The sequence below is a fragment of the Mustelus asterias genome, unplaced genomic scaffold, assembly GCF_964213995.1.
Source record: "Mustelus asterias unplaced genomic scaffold, sMusAst1.hap1.1 HAP1_SCAFFOLD_887, whole genome shotgun sequence".
Lineage (NCBI taxonomy): Eukaryota > Metazoa > Chordata > Chondrichthyes > Carcharhiniformes > Triakidae > Mustelus > Mustelus asterias.
Genome location: NW_027590833.1, coordinates 97,544 through 117,839, shown reverse-complemented (window position 1 = coordinate 117,839; position 20,296 = coordinate 97,544). Strand labels below are relative to the sequence as shown.

General features: G+C 46.4%; 1 protein-coding gene across 1 annotated transcript in view; it reads left to right on the top strand.

Moving 5' to 3' along the window:
* Window positions 1-5,351, top strand: part of LOC144487576 (adenylate cyclase type 4-like) — a gene marked incomplete at its 5' end in the record, with an annotated part of 44,994 nt that extends 39,643 nt beyond the window's left edge. The window contains one exon of the mRNA XM_078205660.1: window positions 5,199-5,351. Within this exon, the coding sequence (XP_078061786.1) occupies window positions 5,199-5,351 (153 nt within the window). The remainder of the gene's footprint in view (window positions 1-5,198) is intronic.
* Window positions 5,352-20,296: the final 14,945 nt, after the last annotated feature.

Below are 20,296 nucleotides of genomic sequence, written 5' to 3'. Positions count from 1 at the left end.
CCTTCCCATTCACTCCCACTGTGCACAATCCCAATGGACCCAAACCCCTTCCCATTCACTCCCACTGTACACAATCCCAATGGACCCAAACCCCTTCCCATTCACTCCCACTGTACGCAATCCCAATGGACCCAAACCCCTTCCCATTCACTCCCACTGTACACAATCCCAATGGGCCCAAACCCCTTCCCATTCACTCCCACTGTACACAATCCCAATGGACCCAAACCCCTTCCCATTCACTCCCACTGTACACAATCCCAATGGACCCAAACCCCTTCCCATTCACTCCCACTGTACACAATCCCAATGGACACAAACCCCTTCCCATTCACTCCCACTGTACACAATCCCAATGGACCCAAACCCCTTCCCATTCACTCCCACTGTACACAATCCCAATGGACCCAATCCCCTTCCCATTGACTTCTCCAATACACAATCCCAATGGACCCAAACCTCTTCCCATTCACTCCCACTGTACACAATCCCAATGGACCCAAACCCCTTCCCATTCACTCCCACTGTACACAATCCCAATGGACCCAAACCTCTTCCCATTCACTCCCACTGTACACAATCCCAATGGACCCAAACCGCTTCCCATTCACTCCCACTGTACACAATCCCAATGGACCCAAACCTCTTCCCATTCACTCCCACTGTACACAATCCCAATGGACCCAAACCCCTTCCCATTCACTCCCACTGTACACAATCCCAATGGACCCAAACGCCTTCCCATTCACTCCCACTGTACACAATCCCAATGGACCCAAATCCCTTCCCATTCACTCCCACTGTACACAATCCCAATGGACCCAAACCCCTTCCCATTCACTCCCACTGGACACAATCCCAATGGACCCAAACCCCTTCCCATTCACTCCCACTGTACACAATCCCAATGGATCCAATCCCCTTCCCATTCACTCCCACTGTACACAATCCCAATGGACCCAAACCCCTTCCCATTCACTCCCACTGGACACAATCCCAATGGACCCAAACCCCTTCCCATTCACTCCCACTGTACACAATCCCAATGGACCCAAACCCCTTCCCATTCACTCCCACTGTACACAATCCCAATGGACCCAAACCCCTTCCCATTCACTCCCACTGTACACAATCCCAATGGACCCAAACCCCTTCCCATTCACTCCCACTGTACACAATCCCAATGGACCCCAAACCCCTTCCCATTCACTCCCACTGTACACAATCCCAATGGACCTAAACCCCTTCCCATTCACTCCCACTGTACACAATCCCAATGGACCCAAACCCCTTCCCATTCACTCCCACTGTACACAATCCCAATGGACCCAATCCCCTTCCCATTCACTCCCACTGGACACAATCCCAATGGACCCAAACCCCTTCCCATTCACTCCCACTGTACACAATCGCAATGGACGCAAACCCCTTCCCATTCACTCCCACTGTACACAATCGCAATGGACGCAAACCCCTTCCCATTCACTCCCACTGTACACAATCCCAATGGACCCAAACCCCTTCCCATTCACTCCCACTGTACACAATCGCAATGGACGCAAACCCCTTCCCATTCACTCCCACTGTACACAATCCCAATGGTCCCAAACCCCTTCCCATTCACTCCCACTGTGCACAATCCCAATGGACCCAAACCCCTTCCCATTCACTCCCACTGTACACAATCCCAATGGACCCAAACCCCTTCCCATTCACTCCCACTGTACACAATGCCAGTGGAGTTAAAAGGATAGAATTGAAAATAGATTGTTGCTGTAACTCGAAGTGATGATGCTGGAAAATCTCAGCAGTTCTGGCAGCATCTGCCAGGAGAGAAAAGAGCTGACGTTTCGAGTTCCGGTGGCCCTTTGCCGAAACCAGGGGAAGGCTGCTCATGGCAGTCCATAGAGAGATTAGAAGGTGTGAGTGGCCATTCGGCACAGAAACTGGAGTCAGGGGGTAAACCGTGACAGATGAAGATGTGGGGAGAGCAGGAGGTGGGAGAGAGGTAAAATGGAGAAAAAGGGGGAGAAAATGTAAGAAGAGGTGGGATGAAGTAGGGGGAAAGAGTCGGGGGGGGGGGGAAGAAAAATGAAGAAAGACAACAAAGAAATAAAAGATAGAGAACAGTAAAACATTAAATAAGAACATAAGAAATAGGAGCAGGAGTAGGCCATCTAGCCCCTCGAGCCTGCCCCGCCATTCAACAAGATCATGGCTGATCTGAAGTGGATCAGTTCCACTTACCCGCCTGATCCCTATAACCCCTAATTCTCTTACCGATCAGGAATCCATCTATCCGTGATTTAAACATATTCAGCGAGGTAGCCTCCACCACTTCAGTGGGCAGAGAATTCCAGAGATTCACCACCCTCTGAGAGAAGAAGTTCCTCCTCAACTCTGTCCTAAACTGACCCCTCTTTATTTTGAGGCTGTGCCCTCTAGTTCTAGTTTCCTTTCTAAGTGGAAAGAATCTCTCCATCTCTACCCTATCCAGCCCCTTCATTATCTTATAGGTCTCTATAAGATCACCCCTCAGCCTTCTAAATTCCAACGAGTACAAACCCAATCTGCTCAGTCTCTCCTCATAATCAACACCCCTCATCTCTGGTATCAATCTGGTGAACCTTCTCTGCACTCCCTCCAAGGCCAATATATCCTTCCTCAAATAAGGGGACCAAAACTGCACACAGTATTCCAGCTGCGGCCTCACCAATGCCCTGTACAGATGCAGCAAGACATCTCTGCTTTTATATTCTATCCCCCTTGCGATATAGGCCAACATCCCATTTGCCTTCTTGATCACCTGTTGCACCTGCAGACTGGGTTTTTGCGTCTCATGCACAAGGACCCCCAGGTCCCTCTGCACAGCAGCATGTTGTAATTTTTTTCCATTTAGATAATAATCTAAATTTGCTATTATTTCCTCCAAAGTGAATAACCTCGCATTTGTCAACGTTATACTCCATTTGCCATATCCTCGCCCACTCACTCAGCCTGTCCAAATCTCTCTGCAGACCTTCTCCGTCCTCCACACGATTCACTTTTCCACTTATCTTTGTGTCGTCTGCAAACTTTGTTACCCGACACTCAGTCCCCTCCTCCAGATCATCTATATAAATGGTAAACAGTTGAGGCCCCAGTACCGATCCCTGCGGCACGCCACTAGTTACCATCCGCCAACCAGAAAAGCACCCATTTATTCCGACTCTCTGCTTCCTGTCGGATAGCCAATCCCCAATCCACGCTAACACCCTACCCCCAACTCCGTGTGACCCAATCTTCTTCAGCAACCTTTTGTGAGGCACCTTATCGAACGCCTTTTGGAAAGGCGTTTGCTAAAATGAAAACAAAGGTGTTTGAGAGCAAATAATCTGAATCATTAGCAGCCTTTCCCCTGGTTTTGTGACTCATCTTTCATTCCCTCACCCCGACAGTATAAATATCTCCCACTTTCTATACCTTTTAGCTTTGACAAAGGGTCATCTGAACTCGAAACATCAGCTCTTTTCTCTCCTTACAGATGCTGCCAGACCTGCTGAGATTTTCCAGCATTTTAGAAACATAGAAACATAGAAAAAACTACAGCACAAAACAGGCCCTTCCGCCCCACAAGTTGTGCCGAACATATCCCTACCTTCTAGGCCTACCTATAACCCTCCATCCTATTAAGCTCCATGAACTCATCCAGGAGTCTCTGAAAAGACCCTATTGAGTTTGCCTCCACCACCACTGACGGCAGCCGATTCCACTCGCCCACCACCTCTCTGTGTGAAAAACTTCCCCCTGACATTTCCCCTGTACCTACCCCCCAGCACCTTAAACCTGTGTCCTCTCGTAGCAGACATTTCCACCCTGGGAAAAAGCCTCTGAGAGTCCACCCGATCGATGCCTCTCAACATCTTATACACCTCTATTAGGTCTCCTCTCATCCTACGTCTCTCCAAGGAGAAAAGACCGAGCTCCCTCAGCCTATCCTCATAAGGCATGCCACTCAATCCAGGCAACATCCTTATAAATCTCCTCTGCACCCTTTCAATCTTTTCCACATCCTTCCTGTAATGAGGCGACCAGAACTGAGCACAGTACTCCAAGGCGGCACGGTAGCACAGTGGTTAGCACTACTGCTTCACAGCTCCAGGGTCCCGGGTTCGATTCCCGGCTCGGGTCACTGTCTGTGTGGAGTTTGCACATTCTCCTCGTGTCTGCGTGGGTTTCCTCCGGGTGCTCCGGTTTCCTCCCACAGGCCAAAGATGTGCAGGTTAGGTTGATTGGCCAGGTTAAAAATTGCCCCTTAGAGTCCTGGGATGTGTGGATTAGAGGGATTAGCAGGTAAATATGTGGGGGTAGGGCCTGGGTGGGATTGTGGTCGGTGCAGACTCGATGGGCCGAATGGCCTCCTTCTGCACTGTAGGGTTTCTATGATTTCTATGATTCTAAGTGGGGTCTGACGAGGGTCTTATATAGCTGCATCATTATCCCCGGACTCCTAAACTCAATCCCTCGATTGATAAAGGCCAGCACACCATACGCCTTCTTAACCACCTCCTCCACCTGCGGGGCCGATTTCAGAGTCCTATGGACCCGGACCCCAAGGTCCTTCTGATCCTCTACAGTACTAAGAGTCTTTCCCTTTATATTGTACTCCTTCATGCCATTTGACCTGCCAAAATGGACCACGACGCATTCATCTGGGTTGAAGTCCACCTGCCACTTCTCATAGAAATCATAGAAACCCTACAGTACAGAAAGAGGCCATTCGGCCCATCGAGTCTGCACCGACCACAATCCCACCCAGGCCCTACGCCCATATCCCTACATATTTTACCCGCTAATCCCTCTAACCTAACATCCCAGGACACTAAGGGGCAATTTTAGCATGGCCAATCAACCTAACCCGCACATCTTTGGACTGTGGGAGGAAACCGGAGCACCCGGAGGAAACCCATGCAGACACGAGGAGAATGTGCAAACTCCACACAGACACTGACCCGAGCCGGGAATCGAACCCAGGTCCCTGGAGCTGTGAAGCAGCAGTGCTAACCACTGTGCTACCATGCCGCCCAGTCTTGCATTATTCCTGTACGTTGTTGATGTTTGATGACTCTGTAACTCCGAGTCCATTCACTCACCCGGCTCTCCTCTCCCGATCTTGTTTCCCCTTCCCCTTTCCCCGCACCCCTCCCCTTCCGCGACAGGTGACGGAGGAGACCAGCGACGTGCTTTCCCGCCTGGGTTACACCTGCCACCCCCGCGGGGTCATCAAGGTCAAAGGTAAGGGCGAGCTGAGCACCTATTTCGTCTCCACCGACCTGGCTCGCTCTACCTCCCAGGGGAACATGCTGAACTGAGGGTGGAGGGGGAGGGGTGGTGGGGGGGTGGGGGGGGGGGGTGCGGGGGGGCAGGGGATTAGTGGAGGTGGGGGGGGAGTGGAGGTGGCTTGGCACAGCCTGTCACCAGGTCCCCCCCGGGTCAAAGGTCGAAGCCTACTCTGCAGGCCGGGGAAGGAAGCAGATCTGGGAGGGATGTATGGCGTGGAGGGGGGAAGTGTGGGCCAGGTTTGGATCTCATCTGGTCTGGTTCTACCCGCGGGACGTGACACTCAACGCAACGTCAACGTCCTCTCGGAGAAAGGCGGAGAGAGCGACATCTCAACGGGACGTCAGGAAGGACACTGGCCGGAGTTCCAAATCTCCTCCTCCGCAGAACTGAGAGCAACAGACACCTCACCGTGTGGATCCGAATTTAACCACTCGCTCAGAGGAACGAATCTGCTGTGTGAAATGTGTGGGATACAATGGTGTCTCTTCCCCCAATAAATCACTGACATCCATCAGAACAAAGAGGAGGGAGCGTTACTCTGTATCTAACCCCGTGCTGTACCTGTCCTGGGAGTGTTTGATGGGGGGACAGGGCGGAGGGAGCTTTACTCTGTATCTAACCCCGTGCTGTACCTGTCCTGGGAGTGTTTGATGGGGACAGTGTAGAGGGAGCGTTACTCTGTATCTAACCCCGTGCTGTACCTGTCCTGGGAGTGTTTGATGGGGGACAGTGTAGAGGGAGCTTTACTCTGTATCTAACCCCGTGCTGTACCTGTCCTGGGAGTGTTTGATGGGGGACAGTGCGGAGGGAGCTTTACTCTGTATCTAACCCCGTGCTGTACCTGCCCTGGGAGTGTTTGATGGGGGGACAGTGTAGAGGGAGCTTTACTCTGTATCTAACCCCGTGCTGTACCTGTCCTGGGAGTGTTTGATGGGGACAGTGTAGAGGGAGCTTTACTCTGTATCTAACCCCGTGCTGTACCTGTCCTGGGAGTGTTTGATGGGGACAGTGTAGAGGGAGCTTTACTCTGTATCTAACCCCGTGCTGTACCTGTCCTGGGAGTGTTTGATGGGGGACAGTGTAGAGGGAGCTTTACTCTGTATCTAACCCCGTGCTGTACCTGTCCTGGGAGTGTTTGATGGGGACAGTGTAGAGGGAGCTTTACTCTGTATCTCACCCCGTGCTGTACCTGTCTTGGGAGTGTTTGATGGGGGACAGTGCAGAGGGAGCTTTACTCTGTATCTAACCCCGTGCTGTACCTGTCCTGGGAGTGTTTGATGGGGGACAGTGTAGAGGGAGCTTTACTCTGTATCTAACCCCGTGCTGTACCTGTCCTGGGAGTGTTTGATGGGGACAGTGCAGAGGGAGCTTTACTCTGTATCTAACCCCGTGCTGTACCTGTCCTGGGAGTGTTTGATGGGGACAGTGTAGAGGGAGCTTTACTCTGTATCTAACCCCGTGCTGTACCTGTCCTGGGAGTGTTTGATGGGGACAGTGTAGAGGGAGCTTTACTCTGTATCTAACCCCATGCTGTACCTGTCCTGGGAGTGTTTGACGGGGGACAGTGTAGAGGGAGCTTTACTCTGTATCTAACCCCGTGCTGTACCTGTCCTGGGAGTGTTTGATGGGGGACAGTGTAGAGGGAGCTTTACTCTGTATCTAACCCCATGCTGTACCTGGCCTGGGAGTGTTTGATGGGGACAGTGTAGAGGGAGCTTTACTCTGTATCTAACCCCGTGCTGTACCTGTCATGGGAGTGTTTGATGTGGGACAGTGTAGAGGGAGCTTTACTCTGTATCTAACCCCGTGCTGTACCTGTCCTGGGAGTGTTTGATGGGGGACGGTGTAGAGGGAGCTTTACTCTGTATCTAACCCCGTGCTGTACCTGTCCTGGGAGTGTTTGATGGGGGACGGTGTAGAGGGAGCTTTACTCTGTATCTAACCCTGTGCTGTACCTGTCCTGGGAGTGTTTGATGGGGGACAGTGTAGAGGGAGCTTTACTCTGTATCTAACCCCGCGCTGTACCTGTCCTGGGAGTATTTGATGGGGACAGTGTAGAGGGAGCTTTACTCTGTATCTAACCCCGTGCTGTACCTGTCCTGGGAGTGTTTGATGGGGGACAGTGTAGAGGGAGCTTTACTCTGTATCTAACCCCGTGCTGTACCTGTCCTGGGAGTGTTTGATGGGGACAGTGGAGAGTGAGCTTTACTCTGTATCTAACCCCGTGCTGTACCTGTCCTGGGAGTGTTTGATGGGGACAGTGTAGAGGGAGCTTTACCCTGTATCTAACCCCGTGCTGTACCTGTCCTGGGAGTGTTTGATGTGGGACAGTGTAGAGGGAGCTTTACTCTGTATCTAACCCCGTGCTGTACCTGTCCTGGGAGTGTTTGATGGGGGACGGTGCAGAGGGAGCTTTACTCTGTATCTAACCCCGTGCTGTACCTGTCCTGGGAGTGTTTGATGGGGGACGGTGTAGAGGGAGCTTTACTCTGTATCTAACCCCGTGCTGTATCTGTCCTGGGAGTGTTTGATGGGGGACAGTGTAGAGGGAGCTTTACTCTGTATCTAACCCCGCGCTGTACCTGTCCTGGGAGTGTTTGATGGGGGACAGTGTAGAGGGAGCTTTACTCTGTATCTAACCCCGCGCTGTACCTGTCCTGGGAGTGTTTGATGGGGAGCATTTTAAAAATGAAGAATTTATGTATGAATTCTGACTTACACTGTGATCGTGTGAACTCTATGAGTATGTCGCAGAAGCCTGAACCATGTATTCCTGCTAAGTCCAGTGTTTTGAGGAGTTTACAGACAGTCTTGAAACCTGTAACCATGACTACGAGAGTTTTAGACTGCCAATATGTATTACATGCAATAAAAGTTTTCCGTTTTGTTGACAATGATTGTCTGCGTAATTTATTTGCAACACAACAAAATGTTCTAAATGTATCTGTTATTCCCGAACCCCTCGATTAGATTCCAGTCTGTAACTCACGCCCGGGTATCCGTTATTCTATATATAAACCACCCTGAACTCCTCAATTAGATTCCAGTCTGTAACTCACTCCCGGGTATCTGTTATTCTATATATAAACCACCCGAACCCCTCGATTAGATTCCAGTCTGTAAATCACTCCCGGGTATCGGTTATTCTATATATAAACCACCCGAACCCCTCGATTAGATTCCAGTCTGTAACTCACTCCCGGGTATCTGTTATTCTATATATAAACCACCCGAATCCCTCGATTAGATTCCAGTCTGTAACTCACTCCCGGGTATCTGTTATTCTATATATAAACCACCCAAACCCCTCGATTAGATTCCAGTCTGTAACTCACTCCCGGGTATCTGTTATTCTATATATAAACCACCCGAACCCCTCCATTAGATTCCAGTCTGAAACTCACTCCCGGGTATCTGTTATTCGATATAGAAACCACCTGAACCCCTCCATTAGATTCCAGTCTGTAACTCACTCCCGGGTATCTGTTATTCTATATATAAACCACCCCAAACCCCTCGATTAGATTCCAGTCTGAAACTCACTCCCGGGTATCTGTTATTCTATATATAAACCACCCGAACCCCTCAATTAGATTCCAGTCTGTAACTCACTCCGGAGTATCTGTTATTCTAGATATAATCCACCCTGAACCCCTCGATTAGATTCCAGTCTGTAACTCACTCCCGGGTATCTGTTATTCTATATTCATCCACCCTGAACCTCTCGATTAGATTCCAGTCTGTAACTCACTCCCGGGTATCTGTTATTCTATATATAAACCACCCGAACCCCTCGATTAGATTCCAGTCTGTAACTCACTCCCGGGTATCTGGTATTCTATATATAAACCACCCGAACCCCTCGATTAGATACCAGTCTGTAACTCACTCCCGGGAATCTGTTATTCTATATAAAACACCCAAACCCCTTGATTAGATTCCAGTCTGTAACTCACTCCCGGGTATCTGTTATTCGATATATAAACCACCCGAACCCCTCGATTAGATTCCAGTCTGTAACTCACTCCCGAGTATCTGTTATTCGATATATAAACCACCCGAACCCCTCCGATTAGATTCCAGTCTGTAACTCACTCCCGGGTATCTGTTATTCTATATATAAACCACCTTCAACCCCTCGATTAGGTTCCAGTCTGTAACTCACTCATGGATATCTGTTATTCTATATATAAACCTGAACCCCTCGATTAGATTCCAGTCTGTAACTCACTCCCGGGTATCTGTTATTCTATATATAAACCATCCAAACCCCTCGATTAGATTCCAGTCTGTAACTCACTCCCGGGTATCTGTTATTTTATATATAAACCACCCAAACCCCTCGATTAGATTCCAGTCTGTAACTCACTCCCGGGTATCTGTTATTCTGTATATAAACCACCCAAACCCCTCGATTAGATTCCAGTCTGTAACTCACTCCCGGGTATCTGTTATTCTCTACATAAACCACCTGAACCCCTCGATTAGATTCCAGTCTGTAATTCACTCCCGGGTATCTGTTATTCTCTATATAAACCACCCTGAACCCCTCGATTAGATTCCAGTCTGTAACTCACTCCCGGGTATCTGTAATTCTATATATAAACCACCTGAACCCCTCGATTAGATTCCAGTCTGTAACTCACTCCCGGGTATCTGTTATTTTATATATAAACCACCCAAACCCCTCGATTAGATTCCAGTCTGTAACTCACTCCCGGGTATCTGTTATTCTGTATATAAACCACCCAAACCCCTCCATTAGATTCCAGTCTGTAACTCACTCCCGGGTATCTGTTATTTTATATATAAACCACCCAAACCCCTCGATTAGATTCCAGTCTGTAACTCACTCCCGTGTATCTGTTCTTCTATATATAAACCACCCCGAACCCCTCGATTAGATTCCAGTCTGTAACTCACTCACCGGTATCTGTTATTCTATATATAAACTACCCGAACCCCTCGATTAGATTCCAGTCTGTAACTCACTCCCGGGTATCTGTAATTCTATATATAAACCACCTGAACCCCTCGATTAGATTCCAGTCTGTAACTCACTCCCGGGTATCTGTAATTCTATATATAAACCACCTGAACCCCTCGATTAGATTCCAGTCTGTAACTCACTCCCGGGTATCTGTTATTCTATATATAAACCACCAGAACCCCTCCATTAGATTCCAGTCTGTAACTCACTCCTGGGTATCTGTTATTCTATATATAAACGACCCGAACCCCTCGATTAGATTCCAGTCTGTAACTCACTCCCGCGTATCTGTTATTCGAGATATAAACCACCCTGAACCCCTCGATAAGATTCCAGTCTGTAACTCACTCCCGGGTATCTGTTATTCTATATATAAACCACCCGAAACCCTCGATTAGTTTCCAGTCTGAAACTCACTCCCGGGTATCTGTTATTCTATATATAAACCACCCGAACCCCTCGATTAGATTCCAGTCTGGAACTCACTCCCGGGTATCTGTTATTCTATATATAAACCACCCGAACCCCTCGATTAGATTCCAGTCTGTAACTCACTCCCGGGTATCTGTTATTCTATATATAAACCACCCTGAACCCCTCGATTAGATTCCAGTCTGTAACTCACTCCCGGGTATCTGTTATTCTATATATAAACCACCCAAACCCCTCGATTAGATTCCAGTCTGTAACTCACTCCCGGGTATCTGTTATTCTATATATAAACCACCCGAACCCCTCGATTAGATTCCAGTCTGTAACTCACTCCCGGGTATCTGTTATTCTATATATAAACCACCCTGAACCCCTCGATTAGATTCCAGTCTGTAACTCACTCCCGGGTATCTGTTATTCTATATATAAACCACCCTGAACCCCTCGATTAGATTCCAGTCTGTAACTCACTCCCGGGTATCTGTTATTCTATATATAAACCACCCCGAACCCCTCGATTAGATTCCCAGTCTGTAACTCACTCCCGGGTATCTGTTATTCTATATACAAACCACCCAAACCCCTCGATTAGATTCCAGTCTGTAACTCACTCCCGGGTGTCTGTTATTCTATATATAAACCACCCAAACCCCTCGATTAGATTCCAGTCTGTAACTCACTCCCGGGTATCTGTTATTCTATATATAAACCACCCAAACCCCTCGATTAGATTCCCCTCTGTAACTCACTCCTGGGTATCTGTTATTCTGTATATGAACCACCCGAACCCCTCGATTAGATTCCAGTCTGTAACTCACTCCCGGGTATCTGTTATTCTATATATAAATCACCCGAACCCCTCGATTAGATTCCAGTCTTTAACTCAGTCCCGGGTACCTGTTATTCGATATATAAACCACCCGAACCCCTCCGATTAGATTCCAGTCTGTAACTCACTCCGGGTATCTGTTATTCTATATATAAACCACCCGAACCTCTCGATTAGATTCCAGTCTGTAACTCACTCCCGGGTATCTGTTATTCTATATATACCACCCGAACCCCTCGATTAGATTCCAGTCTGTAACTCACTCCCGGGTATCTGTTATTCTATATATAAACCACCTGAACCCCTCGATTACATTCCAGTCTGTAACTCACTCCCGGGTATCTGTTATTCTATATATAAACCACCCTGAACCCCTCGATTAGATTCCAGTCAGGAACTCACTCCCGGGTATCTGATATTCTGTATATGAACCACCCAAACCCCTCGATTAGATTCCAGTCTGTACCTCACTCCCGGGTATCTGTTATTCTATATATAAACCACCCGAACCCCTCGATTAGATTCCAGTCTGTAACTCACTCCCGGGTATCTGTTATTCTATATATTAACCACCCGAACCCCTCGATTAGATTCCAGTCTGAAACTCACTCCCGGGTATCTGTTATTCTCCATATAAACCACCCGAACCCCTCGATTAGATTCCAGTCCGTAACTCACTCCCGGGTATCTGTTATTCTCTATATAAACCACCCGAACCCCTCGATTAGATTCCAGTCTGTAACTCACTCCCGGGTATCTGTTATTCTATATATAAACCAGCTGAACCCCTCGATTAGATCCCAGTCTGTAACTCACTCCCGGGTATCTGTAATTCTATATATAAACCACCCAAACCGCTCGATTAGATTCCAGTCTGTAACTCACTCCCGGGTTTCTGTTTTTCTATATATAAACCACCCCGAACCCCTCGATTAGATTCCAGTCTGTAACTCACTCCCGGGTTTCTGTTATTCTATATATAAACCACCCAAACCGCTCGATTAGATTCCAGTCTGTAACTCACTCCCGGGTATCTGTTATTCGATATAAAACAGCTGAAGCCCTCGATTTGATTCCAGTCTGTTACTCACTCCCGGGTATCTGTTATTCTATATATAAACCACCCAAACCCCTCGATTAGATTCCAGTCTGTAACTCACTCCTGGGTATCTGTTATTCTATATATAAACCACCTGAACCCCTCCATTAGATTCCAGTCTGTAACTCATTCCCGGGTATCTGTTATTCGATATATAAACCACCCAAACCCCTCGATTAGATTCCAGTCTGTAACTCATTCCCGGGTATCTGTTATTCTATATATAAACCACCCCGAACCCCTCGATTAGATTCCAGTCTGGAACTCACTCCCGGGTATCTGTTATTCTATATATAAATCATCCAAACCCCTCGATTAGATTCCAGTCTGTAACTCACTCCCAGGTATCTGTTATTCTATATATAAACCACCCTGAACCCCTCGATTAGATTCCAGTCTGTAACTCACCCCCTGGGTATCTGTTATTCTGTATATAAACCACCCGAACGCCTCGATTAGATTCCAGTCTGTAACTCACACCCGGGTATCTGTTTTTCTATATATAAACAACCCTGAACCCATCGATTAGATTCCAGTCTGTAACTCACTCCCGGGTATCTGTTATTCTATATATAAACCACCCGAACCCCTCGATTAGATTCCAGTCTGTAACTCACTCCTGGGTATCTGTTATTCTGTATATAAACCACCCGAACCCCTCGATTAGATTCCAGTCTGTAACTCACTCCCGGGTATCTGTTATTCTATATATAAACCACCCCAAACCCCTCGATTAGACTCCAGTCTGTAACTCACTCCCGGGTATCTGTTATTCTATATATAAACAACCCCGAACCCCTCGATTAGATTCTAGTCTGTAACTCACTCCCGCGTATCTGTTATTCGAGATATAAACCACCCTGAACCCCTCGATAAGATTCCAGTCTGTAACTCACTCCCGGGTATCTGTTATTCTATATATAAACCACCCGAAACCCTCGATTAGATTCCAGTCTGAAACTCACTCCCGGGTATCTGTTATTCTATATATAAACCACCCGAACCCCTCGATTAGATTCCAGTCTGTAACTCACTCCCGGGTATCTGTTATTCTATATATAAACCACCCTGAACCCCTCGATTAGATTCCAGTCTGTAACTCACTCCCGGGTATCTGTTATTCTATATATAAACCACCCAAACCCCTCGATTCGATTCCAGTCTGTAACTCACTCCCGGGTGTCTGTTATTCTATATATAAACCACCCAAACCCCTCGATTAGATTCCCCTCTGTAACTCACTCCTGGGTATCTGTTATTCTCGATATAAACCTGAACCCCTCGATTAGATTCCAGTCTGTAACTCACTCCCGGGTATCTGTTATTCTATATATAAACCACCCTGAACCCCTCGATTAGATTCCAGTCTGTAACTCACTCCCGGGTATCTGTTATTCTATATATAAACCACCCCGAACCCCTCGATTAGATTCCCAGTCTGTAACTCACTCCCGGGTATCTGTTATTCTATATACAAACCACCCAAACCCCTCGATTAGATTCCAGTCTGTAACTCACTCCCGGGTGTCTGTTATTCTATATATAAACCACCCAAACCCCTCGATTAGATTCCAGTCTGTAACTCACTCCCGGGTATCTGTTATTCTATATATAAACCACCCAAACCCCTCGATTAGATTCCCCTCTGTAACTCACTCCTGGGTATCTGTTATTCTGTATATGAACCACCCGAACCCCTCGATTAGATTCCAGTCTGTAACTCACTCCCGGGTATCTGTTATTCTATATATAAATCACCCGAACCCCTCGATTAGATTCCAGTCTTTAACTCAGTCCCGGGTACCTGTTATTCGATATATAAACCACCCGAACCCCTCCGATTAGATTCCAGTCTGTAACTCACTCCGGGTATCTGTTATTCTATATATAAACCACCCGAACCTCTCGATTAGATTCCAGTCTGTAACTCACTCCCGGGTATCTGTTATTCTATATATACCACCCGAACCCCTCGATTAGATTCCAGTCTGTAACTCACTCCCGGGTATCTGTTATTCTATATATAAACCACCTGAACCCCTCGATTACATTCCAGTCTGTAACTCACTCCCGGGTATCTGTTATTCTATATATAAACCACCCTGAACCCCTCGATTAGATTCCAGTCAGGAACTCACTCCCGGGTATCTGATATTCTGTATATGAACCACCCAAACCCCTCGATTAGATTCCAGTCTGTACCTCACTCCCGGGTATCTGTTATTCTATATATAAACCACCCGAACCCCTCGATTAGATTCCAGTCTGTAACTCACTCCCGGGTATCTGTTATTCTATATATTAACCACCCGAACCCCTCGATTAGATTCCAGTCTGAAACTCACTCCCGGGTATCTGTTATTCTCCATATAAACCACCCGAACCCCTCGATTAGATTCCAGTCCGTAACTCACTCCCGGGTATCTGTTATTCTCTATATAAACCACCCGAACCCCTCGATTAGATTCCAGTCTGTAACTCACTCCCGGGTATCTGTTATTCTATATATAAACCAGCTGAACCCCTCGATTAGATCCCAGTCTGTAACTCACTCCCGGGTATCTGTAATTCTATATATAAACCACCCAAACCGCTCGATTAGATTCCAGTCTGTAACTCACTCCCGGGTTTCTGTTTTTCTATATATAAACCACCCCGAACCCCTCGATTAGATTCCAGTCTGTAACTCACTCCCGGGTTTCTGTTATTCTATATATAAACCACCCAAACCGCTCGATTAGATTCCAGTCTGTAACTCACTCCCGGGTATCTGTTATTCGATATAAAACAGCTGAAGCCCTCGATTTGATTCCAGTCTGTTACTCACTCCCGGGTATCTGTTATTCTATATATAAACCACCCAAACCCCTCGATTAGATTCCAGTCTGTAACTCACTCCTGGGTATCTGTTATTCTATATATAAACCACCTGAACCCCTCCATTAGATTCCAGTCTGTAACTCATTCCCGGGTATCTGTTATTCGATATATAAACCACCCAAACCCCTCGATTAGATTCCAGTCTGTAACTCATTCCCGGGTATCTGTTATTCTATATATAAACCACCCCGAACCCCTCGATTAGATTCCAGTCTGGAACTCACTCCCGGGTATCTGTTATTCTATATATAAATCATCCAAACCCCTCGATTAGATTCCAGTCTGTAACTCACTCCCAGGTATCTGTTATTCTATATATAAACCACCCTGAACCCCTCGATTAGATTCCAGTCTGTAACTCACCCCCTGGGTATCTGTTATTCTGTATATAAACCACCCGAACGCCTCGATTAGATTCCAGTCTGTAACTCACACCCGGGTATCTGTTTTTCTATATATAAACAACCCTGAACCCATCGATTAGATTCCAGTCTGTAACTCACTCCCGGGTATCTGTTATTCTATATATAAACCACCCGAACCCCTCGATTAGATTCCAGTCTGTAACTCACTCCTGGGTATCTGTTATTCTGTATATAAACCACCCGAACCCCTCGATTAGATTCCAGTCTGTAACTCACTCCCGGGTATCTGTTATTCTATATATAAACCACCCCAAACCCCTCGATTAGACTCCAGTCTGTAACTCACTCCCGGGTATCTGTTATTCTATATATAAACAACCCCGAACCCCTCGATTAGATTCTAGTCTGTAACTCACTCCCGCGTATCTGTTATTCGAGATATAAACCACCCTGAACCCCTCGATAAGATTCCAGTCTGTAACTCACTCCCGGGTATCTGTTATTCTATATATAAACCACCCGAAACCCTCGATTAGATTCCAGTCTGAAACTCACTCCCGGGTATCTGTTATTCTATATATAAACCACCCGAACCCCTCGATTAGATTCCAGTCTGTAACTCACTCCCGGGTATCTGTTATTCTATATATAAACCACCCTGAACCCCTCGATTAGATTCCAGTCTGTAACTCACTCCCGGGTATCTGTTATTCTATATATAAACCACCCAAACCCCTCGATTCGATTCCAGTCTGTAACTCACTCCCGGGTGTCTGTTATTCTATATATAAACCACCCAAACCCCTCGATTAGATTCCCCTCTGTAACTCACTCCTGGGTATCTGTTATTCTCGATATAAACCTGAACCCCTCGATTAGATTCCAGTCTGTAACTCACTCCCGGGTATCTGTTATTCTGTATATGAACCACCCAAACCCCTCGATTAGATTCCAGTCTGTAACTCACTCCCGGGTATCTGTTATTCTATACATAAACCACCTGAACCCCTCGATTAGATTCCAGTCTGTAACTCACCCCCGGGTATCTGTTATTCTATATATAAATCACCCGAACCCCTCGATTAGATTCCAGTCTGTAACTCACTCCCGGGTATCTGGTATTCTATATATAAACCACCCGAACCCCTCGATTAGATACCAGTCTGTAACTCACTCCCGGGAATCTGTTATTCTATATAAAACACCCAAACCCCTTGATTAGATTCCAGTCTGTAACTCACTCCCGGGTATCTGTTATTCGATATATAAACCACCCGAACCCCTCGATTAGATTCCAGTCTGTAACTCACTCCCGAGTATCTGTTATTCGATATATAAACCACCCGAACCCCTCCGATTAGATTCCAGTCTGTAACTCACTCCCGGGTATCTGTTATTCTATATATAAACCACCTTCAACCCCTCGATTAGGTTCCAGTCTGTAACTCACTCATGGATATCTGTTATTCTATATATAAACCTGAACCCCTCGATTAGATTCCAGTCTGTAACTCACTCCCGGGTATCTGTTATTCTGTATATAAACCATCCAAACCCCTCGATTAGATTCCAGTCTGTAACTCACTCCCGGGTATCTGTTATTTTATATATAAACCACCCAAACCCCTCGATTAGATTCCAGTCTGTAACTCACTCCCGGGTATCTGTTATTCTGTATATAAACCACCCAAACCCCTCGATTAGATTCCAGTCTGTAACTCTCTCCCGGGTATCTGTTATTCTATATATAAACCACCCGAACCCCTCGATTAGATTCCAGTCTGTAACTCACTCCCGGGTATCTGTTTTTCTCTATATAAACCACCTGAACCCCTCGATTAGATTCCAGTCTGTAACTCACTCCCGGGTATCTGTTATTCTATATATAAACCACCAGAACCCCTCCATTAGATTCCAGTCTGTAACTCACTCCCGGGTATCTGTTATTCTATATATAAACTACCCGAACCCCTCGATTAGATTCCAGTCTGTAACTCACTCCCGGGTATCTGTAATTCTATATATAAACCACCTGAACCCCTCGATTAGATTCCAGTCTGTAACTCACTCCCGGGTATCTGTAATTCTATATATAAACCACCTGAACCCCTCGATTAGATTCCAGTCTGTAACTCACTCCCGGGTATCTGTTATTCTACATATAAACCACCAGAACCCCTCCATTAGATTCCAGTCTGTAACTCACTCCTGGGTATCTGTTATTCTATATATAAACGACCCGAACCCCTCGATTAGATTCCAGTCTGTAACTCACTCCCGCGTATCTGTTATTCGAGATATAAACCACCCTGAACCCCTCGATAAGATTCCAGTCTGTAACTCACTCCCGGGTATCTGTTATTCTATTTATAAACCACCCGAAACCCTCGATTAGATTCCAGTCTGAAACTCACTCCCGGGTATCTGTTATTCTATATATAAACCACCCGAAACCCTCGATTAGTTTCCAGTCTGAAACTCACTCCCGGGTATCTGTTATTCTATATATAAACCACCCGAACCCCTCGATTAGATTCCAGTCTGTAACTCACTCCCGGGTATCTGTTATTCTATATATAAACCACCCTGAACCCCTCGATTAGATTCCAGTCTGTAACTCACTCCCGGGTATCTGTTATTCTATATATAAACCACCCAAACCCCTCGATTAGATTCCAGTCTGTAACTCACTCCCGGGTATCTGTTATTCTATATATAAACCACCCGAACCCCTCGATTAGATTCCAGTCTGTAACTCACTCCCGGGTATCTGTTATTCTATATATAAACCACCCTGAACCCCTCGATTAGATTCCAGTCTGTAACTCACTCCCGGGTATCTGTTATTCTATATATAAACCACCCTGAACCCCTCGATTAGATTCCAGTCTGTAACTCACTCCCGGGTATCTGTTATTCTATATATAAACCACCCCGAACCCCTCGATTAGATTCCCAGTCTGTAACTCACTCCCGGGTATCTGTTATTCTATATACAAACCACCCAAACCCCTCGATTAGATTCCAGTCTGTAACTCACTCCCGGGTGTCTGTTATTCTATATATAAACCACCCAAACCCCTCGATTAGATTCCAGTCTGTAACTCACTCCCGGGTATCTGTTATTCTATATATAAACCACCCAAATCCCTCGATTAGATTCCCCTCTGTAACTCACTCCTGGGTATCTGTTATTCTCGATATAAACCTGAACCCCTCGATTAGATTCCAGTCAGGAACTCACTCCCGGGTATCTGTTATTCTATATATAAACCACCCTGAACCCCTCGATTAGATTCCAGTCTGTAACTCACCCCCGGGTATCTGTTATTCTATATATAAATCACCCGAACCCCTCGATTAGATTCCAGTCTTTAACTCAGTCCCGGGTACCTGTTATTCGATATATAAACCACCCGAACCCCTCCGATTAGATTCCAGTCTGTAACTCACTCCGGGTATCTGTTATTCTATATATAAACCACCCGAACCTCTCGATTAGATTCCAGTCTGTAACTCACTCCCGGGTATCTGTTATTCTATATATAAACCACCCTGAACCCCTCGATTAGATTCCAGTCTGTAACTCACTCCCGGGTATCTGTTATTCTATATATAAACCACCCTGAACCCCTCGATTAGATTCCAGTCAGGAACTCACTCCCGGGTATCTGATATTCTGTATATGAACCACCCAAACCCCTCGATTAGATTCCAGTCTGTACCTCACTCCCGGGTATCTGTTATTCTATATATAAACCACCCAAACCCCTCGATTAGATTCCAGTCTGTACCTCACTCCCGGGTATCTGTTATTCTATATATAAACCACCCTGAACCCCTCGATTAGATTCCAGTCTGTAACTCACTCCCGGGTATCTGTTATTCTATATATTAACCACCCGAACCCCTCGATTAGATTCCAGTCTGTAACTCACTCCCGGGTATCTGTTATTCTCTATATAAACCACCCGAACCCCTCGATTAGATTCCAGTCCGTAACTCACTCCCGGGTATCTGTTATTCTCTATATAAACCACCCGAACCCCTCGATTAGATTCCAGTCTGTAACTCACTCCCGGGTATCTGTTATTCTATATATAAACCAGCTGAACCCCTCGATTAGATCCCAGTCTGTAACTCACTCCCGGGTATCTGTAATTCTATATATAAACCACCCAAACCGCTCGATTAGATTCCAGTCTGTAACTCACTCCCGGGTTTCTGTTTTTCTATATATAAACCACCCCGAACCCCTCGATTAGATTCCAGTCTGTAACTCACTCCCGGGTTTCTGTTATTCTATATATAAACCACCCAAACCGCTCGATTAGATTCCAGTCTGTAACTCACTCCCGGGTATCTGTTATTCGATATAA